Source organism: Caretta caretta, chromosome 1 (genome assembly GCF_965140235.1).
Source record: "Caretta caretta isolate rCarCar2 chromosome 1, rCarCar1.hap1, whole genome shotgun sequence".
NCBI classification, from domain to species: Eukaryota; Metazoa; Chordata; order Testudines; family Cheloniidae; genus Caretta; species Caretta caretta.
Genome location: NC_134206.1, coordinates 259,585,738 through 259,601,593, shown reverse-complemented (window position 1 = coordinate 259,601,593; position 15,856 = coordinate 259,585,738). Strand labels below are relative to the sequence as shown.

The window sequence follows — 15,856 nt, the reverse complement described above, 5'->3', positions numbered from 1 at the left end:
CTCTCCCCATCCACCTCTCCGCACTGGAATGTGGCACCCCCCTCGCTTCCCCCCGTTACCCCTGCACAGAGTGTGGTTCCCCGGGAGAATCGGTGGCGTCAGCCCCTTGCTCTGGTGTTGAGTTTGAGAGTCACCTTTTAAACCGGCTTTAATGAAGATACGCCTGGCCTCCCTGTCTCCGGCTGGGTCACTGCTGTGTGTGTGTGTGTGTGTGTGTGTGGAGTTCTTCCCCACACTCGGTGCTTCACGAGGCCTGCACACAAACCCAGCATTGTTGTTTCGAGCTCTCCTGGGGGGAGGGTGGGGAGAGACCTGCTGCAGCTGCTTTAGCCAATTAGCCTTATTAATAGACATTCACCACCACCACCACCACCACCACCCCCCCGCAGCTCCCCAAAGCCCCTCCGGCTCCCTTCCCTCCCTGCTCTGTTACCCCTGCCCCCCTGCAGGAATTTAGAGATGGAGGAGGGGGAAGGAAGCTAAGAAGCTTAATGGATTAAACAGCAAGCCTTTCACTTCTGGGGACCAGGGTGTGCATGTCTTAAATCCTTTGGCCACACCTGGAATGAGTCTTGCCGGTCTCAGGTGGAAAGCAGACTTCTGGTTTTATTATGGTGACTTAACCCGCCCTCACTCCCCCTCCAGTCAGCTGCAGAGGCTGCCTGAATTCTGCACCCCACCCCAACGGGTTTGCTTTTTTTATGGTTGGTGACTGTGTTCCTCCTGGTAGCATTCCTCCTGGCGCTCTATGCGCACTGATCGCCCCAGAGCACCCCACCATCCTAACGCCAACGGCTCTGCCTGCTCTGGGTGAGTGCCGTTTGGAGTGTGCTAGACCGCCAGCCCTGCCCTCCATTCACTTGGCTTTTTTGTGGAGCCTGCAACAGAAGGGAACCCTGTTCAAACCATGGTGAACTCTTACTAGCCCTCCAGCTTTATGCCACGAGGAGATGGGAATAACTCATGAGATTTTCCACACTTCTTAAAAGGAGAATTTACCCCAGGCAAGTGGTAAGGAGGCTGTTCAGGAAGGCCTCCATGTTCCTCCCCTGTCTATCTACTAGCATATGTGGCCCTCATCAGCACTGAATCCAAGCACCTGCTTGCTACTTCAGAGCATTCCCTGCAGGGCCACTCTCGGCTCTGCTTCCTTTGCTCCATCATTGTACCCTGTCTCCACTGCAGCACCTCCATACTCCAGCACTGCACCCTTGTCCTGTCACTGCACCTCCACCCCATGCCCTGCTCTGTCCCTGCATCCTCTGCACCATTCACTGTAAACACCTGCATCCTGTCACTGCATTCCCTGCTCCGTCACCACACCCTATCCCCCTCCTTAACCACTGCACCCCCTGCCCCATCCTTCTGCTCCCCCTGCTCCAGGACTGCACCTTCCCTGCCCCGCCTCTTCAGCACATCCCACTGATTGAACTGCGCATTCACGCTCCAGCTTTGTAAAGCTCCTTGATGTTGTTGCTTAGGCTGCTCCATCCTGATAAGCCAAGAGACAAATGTTAAGAGTCTCCCTGCTAAGGAAAGTGAGTGCAGAGGGGAAGCCATAAGGAATCTTTGGCCAGGCTCCCAGCTGTCTCTCTGTGCTGAGCCATGGGATTACCGGGGAATTCTGGCCCAGGCATGCAGGCTGCTCCTTCCCATTGGCTGGAAAAGCTTCTTAAAAATGGAGAGGTGGTTTCTGCTAGATCAGCACCTCTGATGCTTTGCCGACTTTAAAACATAAGCAGCTGCTGACCCACATCCACAGTGTAAACACCTTGGGGCTCAAGCTGCAAGCTGTGCTGCACCCAGGGACTCCCAGCGGACAGGACTTGGCGGGAGTGGGGGGGGGTCTCTGCAGCAGTTGGAGATCACTGCATGACCCCGCCAGCAGCAGGTGGTTCAGGAGAGGACAGGAAGCAGTGCAGGATTTTCTGCAATCCAGATTGAAGGGGGGACTTTGCTGTTCAGCAGAACAAAGCAGGCTGCTGCCAGGCATCTGCCATGGAGCTAACCCCGAAAGACACCATCTAAGCTAACGTGCTCCTCCTGGAGCCAAGAAGCGCCACGCAGATCGGCCCCCCGGAACTCGGAGGGTGAACAGGCAGCCGCCGTCCTGCGAGGTTTGTATCCAGATGCACTTTGACGACCATTGATTCATTTGGTAGGTTAGTGGTGTGTGCAGGCTGTTCTCCTGGTTGCCGCCCAGGCTAATGCTGGTCTCAGGGCATAGCCTATTAATAGGTCAGCCTGTGCCAGGGAAAGCTTATCTAATTCTCTCTGGATGCGCTCTCCATGCTCCCTCTGTGACATGGATCCGCTGCCCTTGGAGGCTGGGAGTGTGAGCCCTGGCCCATCACCCGGAGCAGGGACCCCACTGAGCTGGGACACTGGAGGAGAATGCTGGCACTAGTGAGTGGATCCCATTGACTCCCAGTGCCAGCGTGCTCGAGTTGTGAATCCCACTTTGTTCAGCGGTTGGGTCTGGGACAGCTCCCTAGTGGTGGGATCCTGCTGTGCATGGAGGACGATTCTCAGTGCTAGCTCCCGGGGTGTAGCCCACCCCGCACACAAAGGCTGAGGGTCTGACTCTCACCATTAGTGCGCTGCCCTTGCACGTGGGTTTTCTAGCACTGGTGGTAAATCTCGCCCTGCCATAACAGAGGCATCAGCACACTGAGCTACAAAGGTGACGGGTGCTATGGAGACCGCTGAGAATGCAGGTGTGATGCGTTGGGCATTAGTGTTCGGGGAGGAGCCTCTGTGTGCCAATGATCCATCTACTTTAGTGTGTATTTAAACTGCGAATTGAGTTTTTTAAATATCCAAACAAACCTTCCCAGCACTGGAGAAAATAGTAGTGAGCAGTGGTGTGCAAGGACCAGACACAGTGTACATCAGTGCATACAACCCCCGTAGCAATGATCAGAACAGCCAGTGCATTTGTTGTGAACTTCTGAGCGGGAAACCTACGCTCCCCATATTGTTTTTCAGAGCCTGGAGTAAATGGCACATCAGACCATGTTTTGCAAATGAGGAGGTGTGTGCCAGAGGGTCAAATCAATGCCCTTGCCTAGAAGCTATTGAACATTTCAAGCTAGGACACATGTTGCTTATGCCTCCCCACTTCCCAATAAACCTCTGATCATGGTGCTGAGCACAGAGGTTTCAACCAGCTTGACAAACGTAAGGATGAGCAGAGGAATGAACAGCAAGAATCTGGGGCAGGTGTCCATGTGTCTGCCTGGGTGTGTGCGTTTGGCAGCAGACACTCCTCCAGCACAGCTGCATGCATCAGATGATGCCAGTGGTCCAGGTCCAAGACTGATCTGGGAATCTTTGTTCCATTAGAGCACGTGCTCTGTAATACAATAGTAACTTGCTTGCTAGTAAGTTGGAGAGGGGTTTTGGGCGGAGCGGAGAGTGGAGTGTTGCTAAATCAACCTGCCGGGGTGCCACTGTTTGACGTGATCATTTGGAGCAGTAAAAGGTTAGAACTATTGGTGGTTGACAGCAGAATCTGGGTTTATCCTCACCCCGACCGGTGAATACTTAGCGTGGAAATGCCTTTCCCACAGCCCGTTCCTACTGCTGTCACTCATTTGCATTGAATCAGGGAGACTTGGTTGTAAGGCTGAGATTCTTTTTGGCAGTAGGGGCTAGATAAATAAACACAGCATGGGGGGAGTCACAGCTCCTGAGTTCTAATCCTGACTCTGCTGCTGGCTCCCTGGGTGGCCTTGGGCGAGTAATTTATCATCTCTGTGCCTGAGTTTCCCCATCTGTAACACACGTGTGTGTGTGTGTGTGTGTGTGTGTATGAATATTAATGGGGGGTAATGTACATGCCGCACTTTGAACGCTTAAGGTGCTGTACGAGCGCCAAGTCTTATGTCTGGAATGAGTTTCTTGGTGCTGCTTGGCTGCAGGTAGAGAATGCTTGAGCCGGCGTGTGTGTGGGGGGAGCTGGAGCCCTTTATAAATGGGCTGAAACACTGGGCAGAGCTTGCTGGCCCCTTGCCTGCCTGATTTCGGAAGCTCGCAGCACATGCTGGTTCTGCATGTGAGGAGCATTTGGCTAGAACCGTCCAAAGGAAAGACAGCTTAAATCCACCCTCACAGCAAGATCCCTCTGGCCATTGATTTCCTGTGGGACAGGTTCCCAGTGACTGTTGACTAGGCGGCACTGGACTAGGCCTTGTGGGAGAAATACCAGAAATAGCCTTTCCAGCTTCGCTTCAATGGAGCTTGGCCCACGGCACTTGCCCATAGCAGTGTGTTGTGGTTGGACAACTGACCACGTTTTTCCAGAAGAAGGTTCCTCCTGGTGCGGGGAAGGGAGACTCTGCTGAGGGCATCTGGGGTCACCAGCCCTATGCCTACCTCTACGTGCTGAGCCTGGCTCAGAAACCTGATTAGTGACAACTGGCCCAAAGCCAATGGCGCCTTCTCATGCAAATCAGCCCTGCAGTGCATTGTGGGTATAACAGCGTCCCTTACTGTAGGCCCACAGGCAATCTCCCCATTTCAGCTGGTGCGGTGCTACATAGTCCTTGCTCACCCCCTTGCAGACACCCCCTGGAAACACCCAGCCCTATTTTTATTTTTAGTTGTGCCATATTGACCTGCCAACAGCCTACACCATAACCAGTTTGGTTGTGAAACACCCTTCACCCCCTGTGAGGAGTTAGCAATCTCACAAAACTACTGAGGCTGGCTGGTGCTGGGGAAGAAGGGGCTGCTCTCCAAATTTGACTCTTGCCCCATGAAGGTTGTTTAGCCTGAATAATGCTACTCTGCCCTGCCATCTGAGGATCTCAAAGCACTTTATAAACATGAGCACCTCTGTGGTGAGGGGGCTGAAATAGACTCTCTGTTATGCAGGTGGTACAGAGAGGGGAGATGACTAGCTCAAGGTCACACACACAGAGTCTGCAGCAGAGCTGGGGATAGAGCTTAGATCTCCTGCTTCCCCATCCTGTGCCTTGTCTGTGAGAGCCTCCTTGGCTCATGGCAGTCCCAGATCAGAGTGAAGGCTGGGACTTCCCAGGACTGGCTGAGGCAGGGAATGGAGACATCATCAAAGAGTGACCTGTCCGCTCAAAGTACTGCAGCCAGTGGCAATGGGGTGGGGAGAGGCGTTTCGGAAGGAGAGGGGAAACCTGCGTTGCCAGGAGAGGAAAGTGTCATGGCAAGCTGTGAGCTAAGCCTGGGGAAATCCACCTGGATTCTCTGGAACCTGTCATACCATGTGCAATCCACGCTCTGACCAGCAGTGAGAAAGTGCTGTGTGTTAGCAGTTATAGCCAAAGCATAGGGTGTGTTCCTGCAGAGACACGGGAAAGCTATTGGGTGACAAGGAGAGAGGCTGTGGCCTCCCTGTATTGCTGTTGTGTGCTCCCAGGGTCCACCATGCTCAGCATTGGGAAGGGCCCAACGGGCGCCCTGGCATGGACTGTGGAAGTGAGAAAAACAAACCCAGACTGGCCAGTGGGAGCAAAATTCTTGTCCAGCTTAAGGCTTCTGAGAGAAACTCACAAGACAACCCCCCACCCCCAACTCACCCTGCCTTTGTTCTGGCAAAGTAAGTTATATAGGTACAGAGCCCTAATCCCTCTGGCATGTAAATACCCTACAGCTCTAGCTTGCCTCCCCTTTCAAAAATCTGTCTCCTCGGCAGCTCAGAAAGAGGGTGTGTGTGTGTGGGGGGGCTGTCTGTAGTGTGCTTGCAGGGAGCACAAGTGGTGGTTTATAGCATGTCTAGGCCCCAACCCAAACCAGAGTCCTGTTGTGCTAGGCGCTGTGCAAACACTGCTTGAGAAACAGCCCCTGAAGAGCTTCCAGCCTAACTAGACAAGGCAGCCAAAGCATGGGAGGGGAACCAGGCACAAGGAGGCGAGGTGAGGGGACATGCCCAAGGCCACACAGCAGGTCAGTGGCAAAGAGTTCAGAATAGCACCAGGTCTCCTGACTCCCACTCCAGTGCCCTAGCCATTAGACCATGCTGCAGCTCCATGTGACGAGGGGGCAGAGGTCAGAGAAGGTGGGAACAAATACTGGCACAAGTGAATGTAAGCACTTCAACAGGCAGTGGTGGACTGCCGGGCGGAAGGCTGGAGCTGCCATTGTAACCGTGTGTCCTGCATGCTCTTCTCATCCTGCAGCTCTTGGAGATCCGTGTCTACTGCACGCTCTCCCCCGCTTGGCATTGGGTCCCCTCCCCCAAATTAGAAAATGGGGAGGTCTGACCCAGAGGAGGGCCAGCTGCCAGCTTCGGTGAAGCCCCCAGATGGTGGCTGGGGCTGGATAGTGCTGCTGGGCTGCTTTGTGATCACCGGCTTCTCCTACGCCTTCCCTAAGGCAGTGAGTGTCTACTTCAAGGAGCTGATGCACGACTTCCATGTGGGCTACAGCGACACAGCTTGGATCTCGTCCATCATGCTGGCCATGCTGTATGGCACAGGTGAGAACGCTAGTGTGAGCCCCGTCCCCCTTCCAACAAACCCCCACTTTAGCCCTCCCCCACTCAGACACGGACACGGCACAGAGCGGACGTCTCCTTTGGGTCTTTAACCTTCTCTTTATGCTTCCCAACCCGCCTCTGCACTAAAACCAAATGGGAGTTGGGGCAGGGTGAGAGACCTCTGTCCCCAACACCCCTCCCAAAAGGGGGATAAGCATGCAATGTCCTGATCTATGCCCCCTCGTCCCCCATGCCTCAGACATCCCCTATGTCTCCATTGGCACCCTGAAGTTCTCTTTGCCTGCTCATCAGCTCCATTCCTTGGTCAGCCGGAGGGGGTCCCTCTCTTCCCTTTTGCTGCCCTCACTGAAGCAGAGTATAGCTGTCTCCATGTTACACCAAGTCTCTTCTTGCGCCATGGAAAGAAGGAATCAAAGCCAGGTCACCCTTGTGGCAGTGTGGAGCCAGGGCTACTCTGTGTGGACCCTAGAGCTGACGCTGTACCTCCAGAGCAGAGCTGATGGTGAGGGAGGGAGATTTCCTTTGGTCTGAGCATTCTGCATTCACATGCTGCAGGCGTGTGGAGAAGTCACTTGGTCATAGCTGCCCTAACTCCTTGTTTTCTCCGGTTCTCACTCTGGCTTCTCTGCTTCCATTCAGGGCCTGTGAGCAGCATCATGGTGAACCAGTTTGGGTGCCGGCCTGTGATGCTTGTCGGTGGGCTCCTGGCATCTTCTGGTATGATCCTAGCCTCCTTCACGACCAACATTATTGAGCTGTACCTGACGGCTGGCATGCTGACAGGTGAGAGCCCTACGGAGGGGGAGCGCTGCAGCTGGGGGAGTGCACCTGTCGGATCCCAGCAGCTTGGGGCCGGGGGTGGGAGAATGACATAGGCAGGGATAGAGACAGAAGGGACATAGATGATGTTTAACTACCATGGTGACTGGAGATGTATAAATATGTGAAGGCAGAGAGGGGAGGGAGAGATGGGCAGGGGATGATAGAGAGGCCCTGTCTGTGCTTCCACTGGATCTGTGTGAGCAAGACACATGCTTAAATGCAGTTCAGGCTGGCAAGCTGCTACCTGAGGGAGACAAGGCAGAGTGAGGACTTGTGAGGAACACTGGCAGGGATGATGGAGAAATAAAGGGGTCTAAGTCAATGGTAGGATTACATGGCCATAGGGGAGAGAAGTGGAGACTGAGCGAGAAACACACAGCTTCATGACGTGTTTTTTTTCCCCCCCTTTGCTCTGGAGAAACAAAGTTTGGTTGCTGAGGGAAGAGGATTTTCTCCTTACTGTGGATGTGCTCAGGGAGCTGGCGTGGCTGTTGGGAGGACAGCCTGCCATGGCAGCAGCTTTATGGCACTGGCTCTTGAGGCTGGAGGAGGCAAGAGGAGGGGTCTGGGCTGTGACCGAGACTCCTGCCTGCCTCCATCTGGAGCTGCATAGATGGAATCAGACCTGGCCGAAGGACCTCAGTGTCCAAGACCCTCGTTCTCTGGCTGGCAAAGGCTGAGAGCACTGTGAGGACGATCGGCTCAGCACTCAGGGGCTGGCAGGAGAAACACCTTAAGTCTGGCTCATCAATTGATTTAGCAAGATTGGATGGGCTAGAGAAGGAACTCCACACAGCCGTCTTCATACAGAGGCAGAGTCACTAGGGTATGGAGTGGGGGGAAACCACTGAGCTCTGAGAAGGGAAGAGACACACGCACCAGGAGGAAGAAGAACCCATAGTAACAGGAAAAAAAAACCCAAACGCTGGTCCATTAATATTTTCTCTTCTGGATGCAATCTGACAATGGAACAGCCTGAGGTGGGGTCACAGTGGGACTGATCAAGAGTTTAACGGGTAATAGCCCAAGTAAAGTGGTGATGGAGAAGTCCTGATGCAGGCCCTCAGGGAAGGCCTGCCAGTTAGAATGGGGTAGCAAAGGCAGGTGACAGTGGGTGGGTCCCAGTGCAATATAAGCTCTTTGGGATCTGGTCCTGCCTCTGCCTATGAGTTTCATACAGTAAGTCATGTGGGAGAGTCTAAGACTTGGGAAGAGAATTAAACTACATGACAGGGTCTTTGGGCTAGGTGTGTGCATGCAGAATCTCTGAGAGGTTGCATTTGTTGTGGTCCTCTTGTCTCTGTGGTATCTCACCCATTACTCTCTCCATCTCCTCCTTCCCCTACCCCTGCACACAGGTCTAGGTATGGCTCTGAACTTCCAGCCCTCCCTGATCATGCTTGGCACCTACTTTGACAAACGTAGACCTCTGGCCAATGGGCTTGCTGCAGCTGGGAGCCCTGTCTTCCTCTCTGCCCTCTCTCCGTTGGGGCAGGTCTTGCTCGAGAAGTTTGGCTGGCGAGGGGGATTCCTCATCATGGGGGGTTTGCTGCTCAATTGCTGCACCTGTGGAGCAGTCATGAGACCCCTCGAGGCAGGGATGAAGCGGAAGATGGAGAGAGTTCAGGACAAATATGAAGCCAAGGAGATGCTGCCCATTGGGGAAAGGGCAGAGGAGGCCATAAGCACCATTGATGGAGTCAAAAAGTCAAAGAAAACCAAGAAGAAGCAGCAGCCCAGGAAAGGGAAGAAGCTATTGGATTTTTCTATCTTCTCCAACCGGGGGTTTGTCATTTACTCCATTGCTAAGTTCATCATGGTCTTGGGTCTCTTTGTGCCCCCCATATTGCTGGTCAACTATGCCAAAGACATAGGAGTGCCAGACACAGAAGCTGCCTTCCTGCTGTCCATCATTGGCTTCATAGACATCTTTGCCCGCCCTTCCTGTGGGATGCTGGCCGGGCTGAAGTGGATACGTCCCCATGTCGCCTACTTATTCAGCTTTGCTATGCTCTTCAATGGCCTGACAGACATCTGCAGTGCCAGGGCTAACACGTACACGGGGCTGGTCATCTTCTGTGTCTTCTTTGGCATCTCCTACGGCATGGTGGGTGCATTGCAGTTTGAGGTGCTCATGGCCATTGTTGGATCCCAGAAGTTCTCCAGTGCCATTGGGCTGGTCCTGCTCATTGAAGCCTTTGCTGTGCTCATTGGGCCACCCTCAGCAGGTATGTTTGTGCTTGAGAGAGCTGTCGGTCACCCAACTGCCCTCCCGGCCTGACACTGGGACTCTTGACCAACAGGGTAACACTAATGGTTAAGTTCTCTCAAGAATTTGGAAGCATCCAGGCATTTTAACTGCATATTTCTAGCCCTAATTTTTGATTGGTGGAATGGTATCCATAGTCATCCAAAGGCATCCTAGATATCAGAGCAGGGTGGGGTGGCTTCAGTACCTGGCATCTGAAGGGTTCATGAGGCTGCACCTCTTTAATTCCTTGAGGGAGAGGACATCTAAGCAGATTACTGAAGGGAGTTGAATAGTTCAACTCCTATCTTTAGAGAGGAATGAATGAGGGACTATTTCATTGCCTCTGTTTGCACAAGTGGGGGAAAAAGGTGCCCCTGCTTTATGATGTGTGTATGCGAGTACATACACTTCTCTTTTTTTAATAAATTTTTCATAAAGTATACTTTAACAGTAAAATACTTACCTGGTTTTTCATTTCAATTGTCCCTATAAAAAAAGACCATCTGAAATGAAGAATCTGAGTCCAACCCAATGCACAACAAAACTGATATAACCGGTGTGCTGAGAGATTCTTTTTGTGAATTCTATTATTTTGCTCATAAAAAATTAGAAACTAGGAGCATTTAGTTAGGGCTACCTATAGTGGGATCTACCCCCAGTGTTCCTTAATCCTGACCAACAGCACCCCCTGCTATTGCTTTGCGTGGGTAAGAAGAGAAGGTTATGTTGTTGTTAAAGCCTGGCAAATACTGCAAAAAGCATTTGTGAACATTAATGTGTCTAAAAACCAGCAACTTCTCATTAGTAGTCACAGCCCTTCTGCTTTGTTGCTGTGCATATTCATAAGCGTGACTATTTTTGTTTGCGGAAAGCACAAGTCTCATGAATGTTTGTAGCAATGCATCCCTGCCAGAATTGTGCACAGGGCCATCTCAAAATCTTTTTTTAGAGAGAAGATTCAAAGTCTTTCAATCAATAAGGGACTGGCACAGGGGTGCTAGAACAATTTGTACAGTGTGGGTGCTGAAAGCTAAATGGTAAACCGTGGATATGGTGGAAACCACTTCAAGCCAGGGGGTGCGGCAGCACCCCTAGTTCCAGCACCTATGGAATGGCAATAATATGCCTGTGACTAAGGTGAGTTCATCACTCACTCTTTGTAACTAATAGTGAATAGTTTGTTCCCTTGGGAGGGAGTAGCTTGCATAAAGTGTTCGATGAACGTGACCAGTCCTTGTCAGAGTCTATTAGTGGATAACTTGCAAACAGGAAAACAAGGACAAATTTACTGAATACATTATTCACTGAGGTTTTTCTGCTGTATTGTAGGCAAATGCCTACCAGGACCCAGATTGACACCCCTCTGCTCCTTTCCTTAAGCCAAAATTTGAACCCAATCTCTAGCCATGACATGACAGTGCATGAAACACAGCGTGATTGAGCTCTTCCCCCTGCTGTGCCAACCATCCCATTGCCATGTTAAATCAAACCCTCCACTAGCACAGAGGCTCCCAAAGTGGGGTCTCCAGCCTCTGTGGGTTACATGGGGGGGGGGTCCATCCCTTGAGCCAGGGTCAGAAAAATGCCGGAACAGCATTCCAGCATTTTTGCTGCATGGAGGATACCATTTTGTTCTCCAGATGGCATCCTCCGCACAGTGTGGCCTCTCACACACCATGTATGAGAGTTCACGCTGGCAGGGGTGTTCCAGTCATACCAGAAACGATAGGGGTCCGGGACACTAAGTAAGATGCCAAAGGGGTCATTTCAGAACCACTGCACTAGAGCCTCTGAAGGCAAAAGCAAGGGAGATTTAGGTTAGACATTAGGAAAAACTTTCTGTCAGGGTGGTTAAGCACTGAATCAAATTACCTAGGGAGGTTGTGGAATCTCTGTCACAGGAGGTTTTTAAGAGCAGGTTGGACAAACACCTGTCAGGGATGGTCTAGATAATACTTAGTCCTGCCTCAGAGCAAGGGACTGGACTAAAGACCTCTTGTGGTTCCTTCCAGTCCTACACTTCTATGATATCTATGATTGTGGGGAGGAGAGGACCAGACCTATGGCTTAATTTGGGTCACTGTGAGAACCCTCACTAACAACAACAGTTTTTCTTCTGTTTTCAGAGAGGCTTTTCTTCTCTGATCCAAACAGGAACACGCTTAGTTCCCAGGGTGGGTAGCAGGCCCAAACAGGCTGATACTGGCCCACTTCAGGGAGATTTCTGAAATACATTGTGAGACAGAGGTAATGATTCATGGGGCTTAATGAAGCAGCTGTGGTGGCAGGGGAAGGGGACATTAGCTCAGCATTGCTGATGGGCCTGTCAGTGTCCAGAGCTTGGTGACACAACAGCCAAAAATGCAAAGGGTGGAGAAACAGGCCTTTATTGAATATTGCGTGCAGCACCAGAGCATCTCCTTTCAAGGAAGGAACATTGAAGAAATGGCAATAGAAAGAAAAGGGAAGGAGGAGACCATGAGGGGATCTGAACAGTCTGGAGAGGGAGAGATGCTTTATCTTCTCTCCATTTATGCACAGAGTTTAACGCCAGAAGGGACAGGTCTAATCTGACCTGTATAACACTGGCCTGCTATCCTCACCCAGTTACCCCTGCACTGAGAGCAATAACGTATGCTTTAGTCAAACATCTTCTGGGAAGGCATCCAGTTGTGATTCAAAGAGGGTTATGGTTATTTGGGTAAGTCAATACAGAATGGTGAAGAGGGACAAGGACTATAGTGGGATGAGAGAGGGACTTAGGGTGCTGCAGCAATGAAGCTGGGACCATCTTTATACATTGAGAGCAGTTTGTAAAATAGGATAACAAGGGAATAGCTGTCACCATAACCTTGGTAGAATGGAACTGTGGCTAAGCTTATGTGTTCAGCCTATGCCAAGCCGAACAGAATCTAGCCGATAGTGTCTGGCAGCTGTAGGGGCCTGATGGTGGGGGAAGCTTGAGTCTGTTGGTAAACGCAGTTGATCTGACTTAAGGGAGCAGAAACTGAATGGGAAGAAAGTAACAGTGTCACTTTGCTTGGCATAACCCTACTTAGCTGCTGCTTGGTCTGCAGGTTCGAGGGGATGACAGGGCTTGCTGTGTGTTAAGATTTGCCCCCTACTATTCCCTACTCTTTACCCGGCCTGGAGTCACATATAGGGTCCCACCACACACACAGGACAATCCTGACTTTCACAGAGTTATTCCATAAGCCCTAATTTGTGGGACAATTCAAAGGGCCCCCAAAGGGTTTCAAGCATTATGCTGCAGCATTGCATGTGATTCCATTGCCTCTTCTGAGTCGTCACACTGTGATGTTGGGAAGATGGAATGGAGTAGTGTCAGACCACATCAGCACGGTGTCATGATTACAAAGGCAAATTTGTAGCTACAAGCAGTGTCACAGATTAACCTCTTGGATCACATCCCTTCTTTTTTTCTCAGCCAGCACAGCTCATTGAGGCGCTGATCTCAGTGACTTCCATATCATTGGAAAAAACTTGCTGACAGTCTAACCCTAATTATTTCTCATTTGACTATCAGGACACTTGGTGGATGCATTCAAGAACTACGCAATCATCTTCTACTTGGCTGGCTCAGAGGTTGTACTCTCCTCCCTCTTCCTGGGCATGGCCACCTACTGCTGCCTGAATCAGGGGAAGAAGACACCCCAGCCAGAGAAAACCCCTTCGGTAGGGGGTGGCAGTGACACTGAAGAGGCAGAGTCAGATGTGGAGGACCATGCTGGTGACAACCACCATCTGTCCCACAGCACCAACACTGCTGTCGTCATGGACAGCGATGCGGTGAACCATGTAGCAGAGGACCGTAGTGCAGATGGGGTTGAGCAGCCTGCAGGTGAGGGGGCAGTACCAGTCCCAGGTGAATGCAACTCTGGCCCGACAGTGGAGAGAGAGAGTTTTTAGCAAGAGAAAAACCAGGACTAAGAGATAATGCTAAAGTGTATGACTGGCCTGGTTTGGAGACAAGTAAATGGGGGACGGAATATGGGTTGGAGGGGGAGATTGTGCTGGGGAAGAAGCTGTGCTGGGGTGGGGGAGCTGCAAGGAACAAGAGACAGAATTTTTATATATATATATAATGTCCGTGTCACGGTATACTGCAAATACACTGGTGTATTCGACACAGGCCCAGAGACCCTGAAAACCAGCCTCCCCTACAAACTGTCTACGGGAAATATTTTTAAACAGCAGCAGAGGCAGCCAGAGAACTTTACTTTTTCCTCTGCACTATCACCCTAAGCATTAGGGGCTCTTTATGACTCTTCCCCATAGGCTGAATCTGCAAGGCGAGAGTAGATGACATGTGAGGGAACAACAGGGAGTAGGAAGAGTTTCTCTTCGGGGCCAGGTAAAAACACACCATGTCCCAAGGGATGATCCATGTGGCAGCAATGGTTACAAGAGGGTTGGGGGAGTGTGTTTAACTAAAAGAAAACTCCTTATATAAAGGAATCAATGTTCAGGCAGAAGAACAAGCAGCAACCAGAGGATGCAATGAATGAGGGTGTTTGAGCAAATAGTAAATCAGGATTAAGAGATGGATTTCTGGATTCTAAGAGAACAACCTTCCCTTCCATGCTTAAACCACACTTAATCTGCTTTAGAATTGGTCTACTATGACACTCCTAGCCAAAGCCCTTCCTTCCAGTTTCCTGAATTACTTCACCTCAAACACCCCATGGCAGCACCTCAAGGGACCTATTACAACACCAAGGGATCAGAAGCCAGAGGGCTGTATGGCAGGGATCTCAAGGGCTGCAGAACAGGCATTTCACTTCAGGTCACTGGCTCAAATATGAACTAGGGGGTAGAGACATTACCAGCCGATAGCCCAGCTAAACCAAATTTGGTGGGGAGAGAGAGAGAAGGTCACACTCCAGCTGCTACTACACAAGCAGTATTGATTTGTTGCAATAAGGAGTTTTCAAAGAGAGACAAGACCTGAATGAGCCAGGGGGCTTGCAACCACGATTGGGCCCCTCCATCCAGAACTCAGCTGAGACAGACTCGGGGATGACGACGACACAAAGAGCACTGTAGCTACCCCCTCTGTCTGTGTAGGAGACTCAGCTTGTAACCAGCACTGTATTCACATTAAAATGTATTTAAAAAACTCACAAACAAATCTGACCATTTTTGGAGCATCAAGGTTAGTTAGTTCATTAGCACTTTTAAGTGACGTAAGAGAAGGAGCCTCCATCTCATCTTCTGGGAAACTAATTCAGTCTACACGGCCCTCACTGGTGGCAAGGGATTCCCGCTATCCAGGCAACATTTTCCTTTATTCAGTTTCATCTCATGAAGTGTTATACAACCCCAGGGTCAGATTCTCTCTCCCAGCATAGGCAGCACAAAGCAGTAGCTGGCAATTCCTCTTTTGTAATGGGAATTCAGCAGGAGGGATAGGTACTCCACGCTGGCTTCAGCCTAGGGGCCTGGCCAGGGAAAGAGGTTGCAGCTAGAGCACCTCCAGGTGGATGTGGGCAGCTTGTTGTAACTTACAAGAGCCTTCAGGCTACGCTAAGTCTCAGGAGCAGACCAGGTCTCCTCCCCCCCGCCCCAACCCCAAAAGGGGCCATGGGTATAGCGCCACCTTTGCCATGCCCCTTTCCAAGTTGCACTGAACATGGCTTACCGTAGCTCAGGACCTGAACTGCACTCAATCCTCCTTCTCTGACAGAGTTTTCCCATACACATTTGGTCCCTCCAGTTCCTTGATTACTGTGGTGCTCTTGTCCAGCTCCCATTCAAACAGCGTCCCCCTGGGCTCCGGCATCCCTCAGCAGCACAAAGAAATGGTGGTGCCACCGTATTGCATTATAACATTCCAAAGGGGATGCCAGGCAGCCTGCCCTGTGATCTCTGCCAGTCAGACTTGAGAGCTTAGGGAGAGAAGGTGTAGCCAGAGCTAGTGAACTGTGGTTTGCTGGGTCTCCATCAGGCTCCATCACTGACATTATTTTCCATTCCTAGAAGCTACCTGTTTGACACAGCAGGCAGCCTCTGCTCGCAAGAAGGGCAGGACTTACTGTCAGCTCAGGCTTGAGGTGCAGCAGCTGAGCTTGTGGCTAGAAGCTAGCTCTGGCCTAGGAAGGGACGCTGCAGGACAGGATTGAGGTGGACGACTGTGGTCTGCAAGGACGCGTTCACCTTCTACGCTAAGCCACAGCACAGCTAGGAACACAGGACACCGCTGTGTATAGAGCCTGATGCAGAATGTACATCACACTTTTCATCTGCAAAGCGAAGTGCAATGATGGCCACCGTAATTCTGTTCA

The 15,856-nt window shown here is 51.2% G+C and overlaps 1 protein-coding gene across 1 annotated transcript; it reads left to right on the top strand.

The window, feature by feature from the left end:
- Positions 1-1,647: 1,647 nt before the first annotated feature.
- On the top strand, positions 1,648-14,886 carry SLC16A8 (solute carrier family 16 member 8). The gene is made up of 5 exons (XM_048833812.2): positions 1,648-2,117; positions 6,159-6,457; positions 7,118-7,261; positions 8,659-9,528; positions 13,099-14,886. The coding sequence occupies exons 2-5, from the start codon at positions 6,229-6,231 to the stop codon at positions 13,479-13,481; spliced, it is 1,626 nt and encodes a 541-aa protein (XP_048689769.1). The 5' UTR covers positions 1,648-2,117; positions 6,159-6,228; the 3' UTR covers positions 13,482-14,886.
- The last annotated feature ends 970 nt before the right edge of the window (positions 14,887-15,856 follow it).

Coding starts and splice junctions, on each gene's coding strand:
- SLC16A8 (XM_048833812.2), top strand. CDS start 6,229: ATGGGGAGGTCTGACCCAGAGGAGGGCCAGCTGCCAGCTTCGGTGAAG. Junction 7,262..8,658: donor GACGGCTGGCATGCTGACAG/GTGAGAGCCCTA, acceptor CCCTGCACACAG/GTCTAGGTATGGCTCTGAAC. Junction 9,529..13,098: donor CATTGGGCCACCCTCAGCAG/GTATGTTTGTGC, acceptor TTTGACTATCAG/GACACTTGGTGGATGCATTC.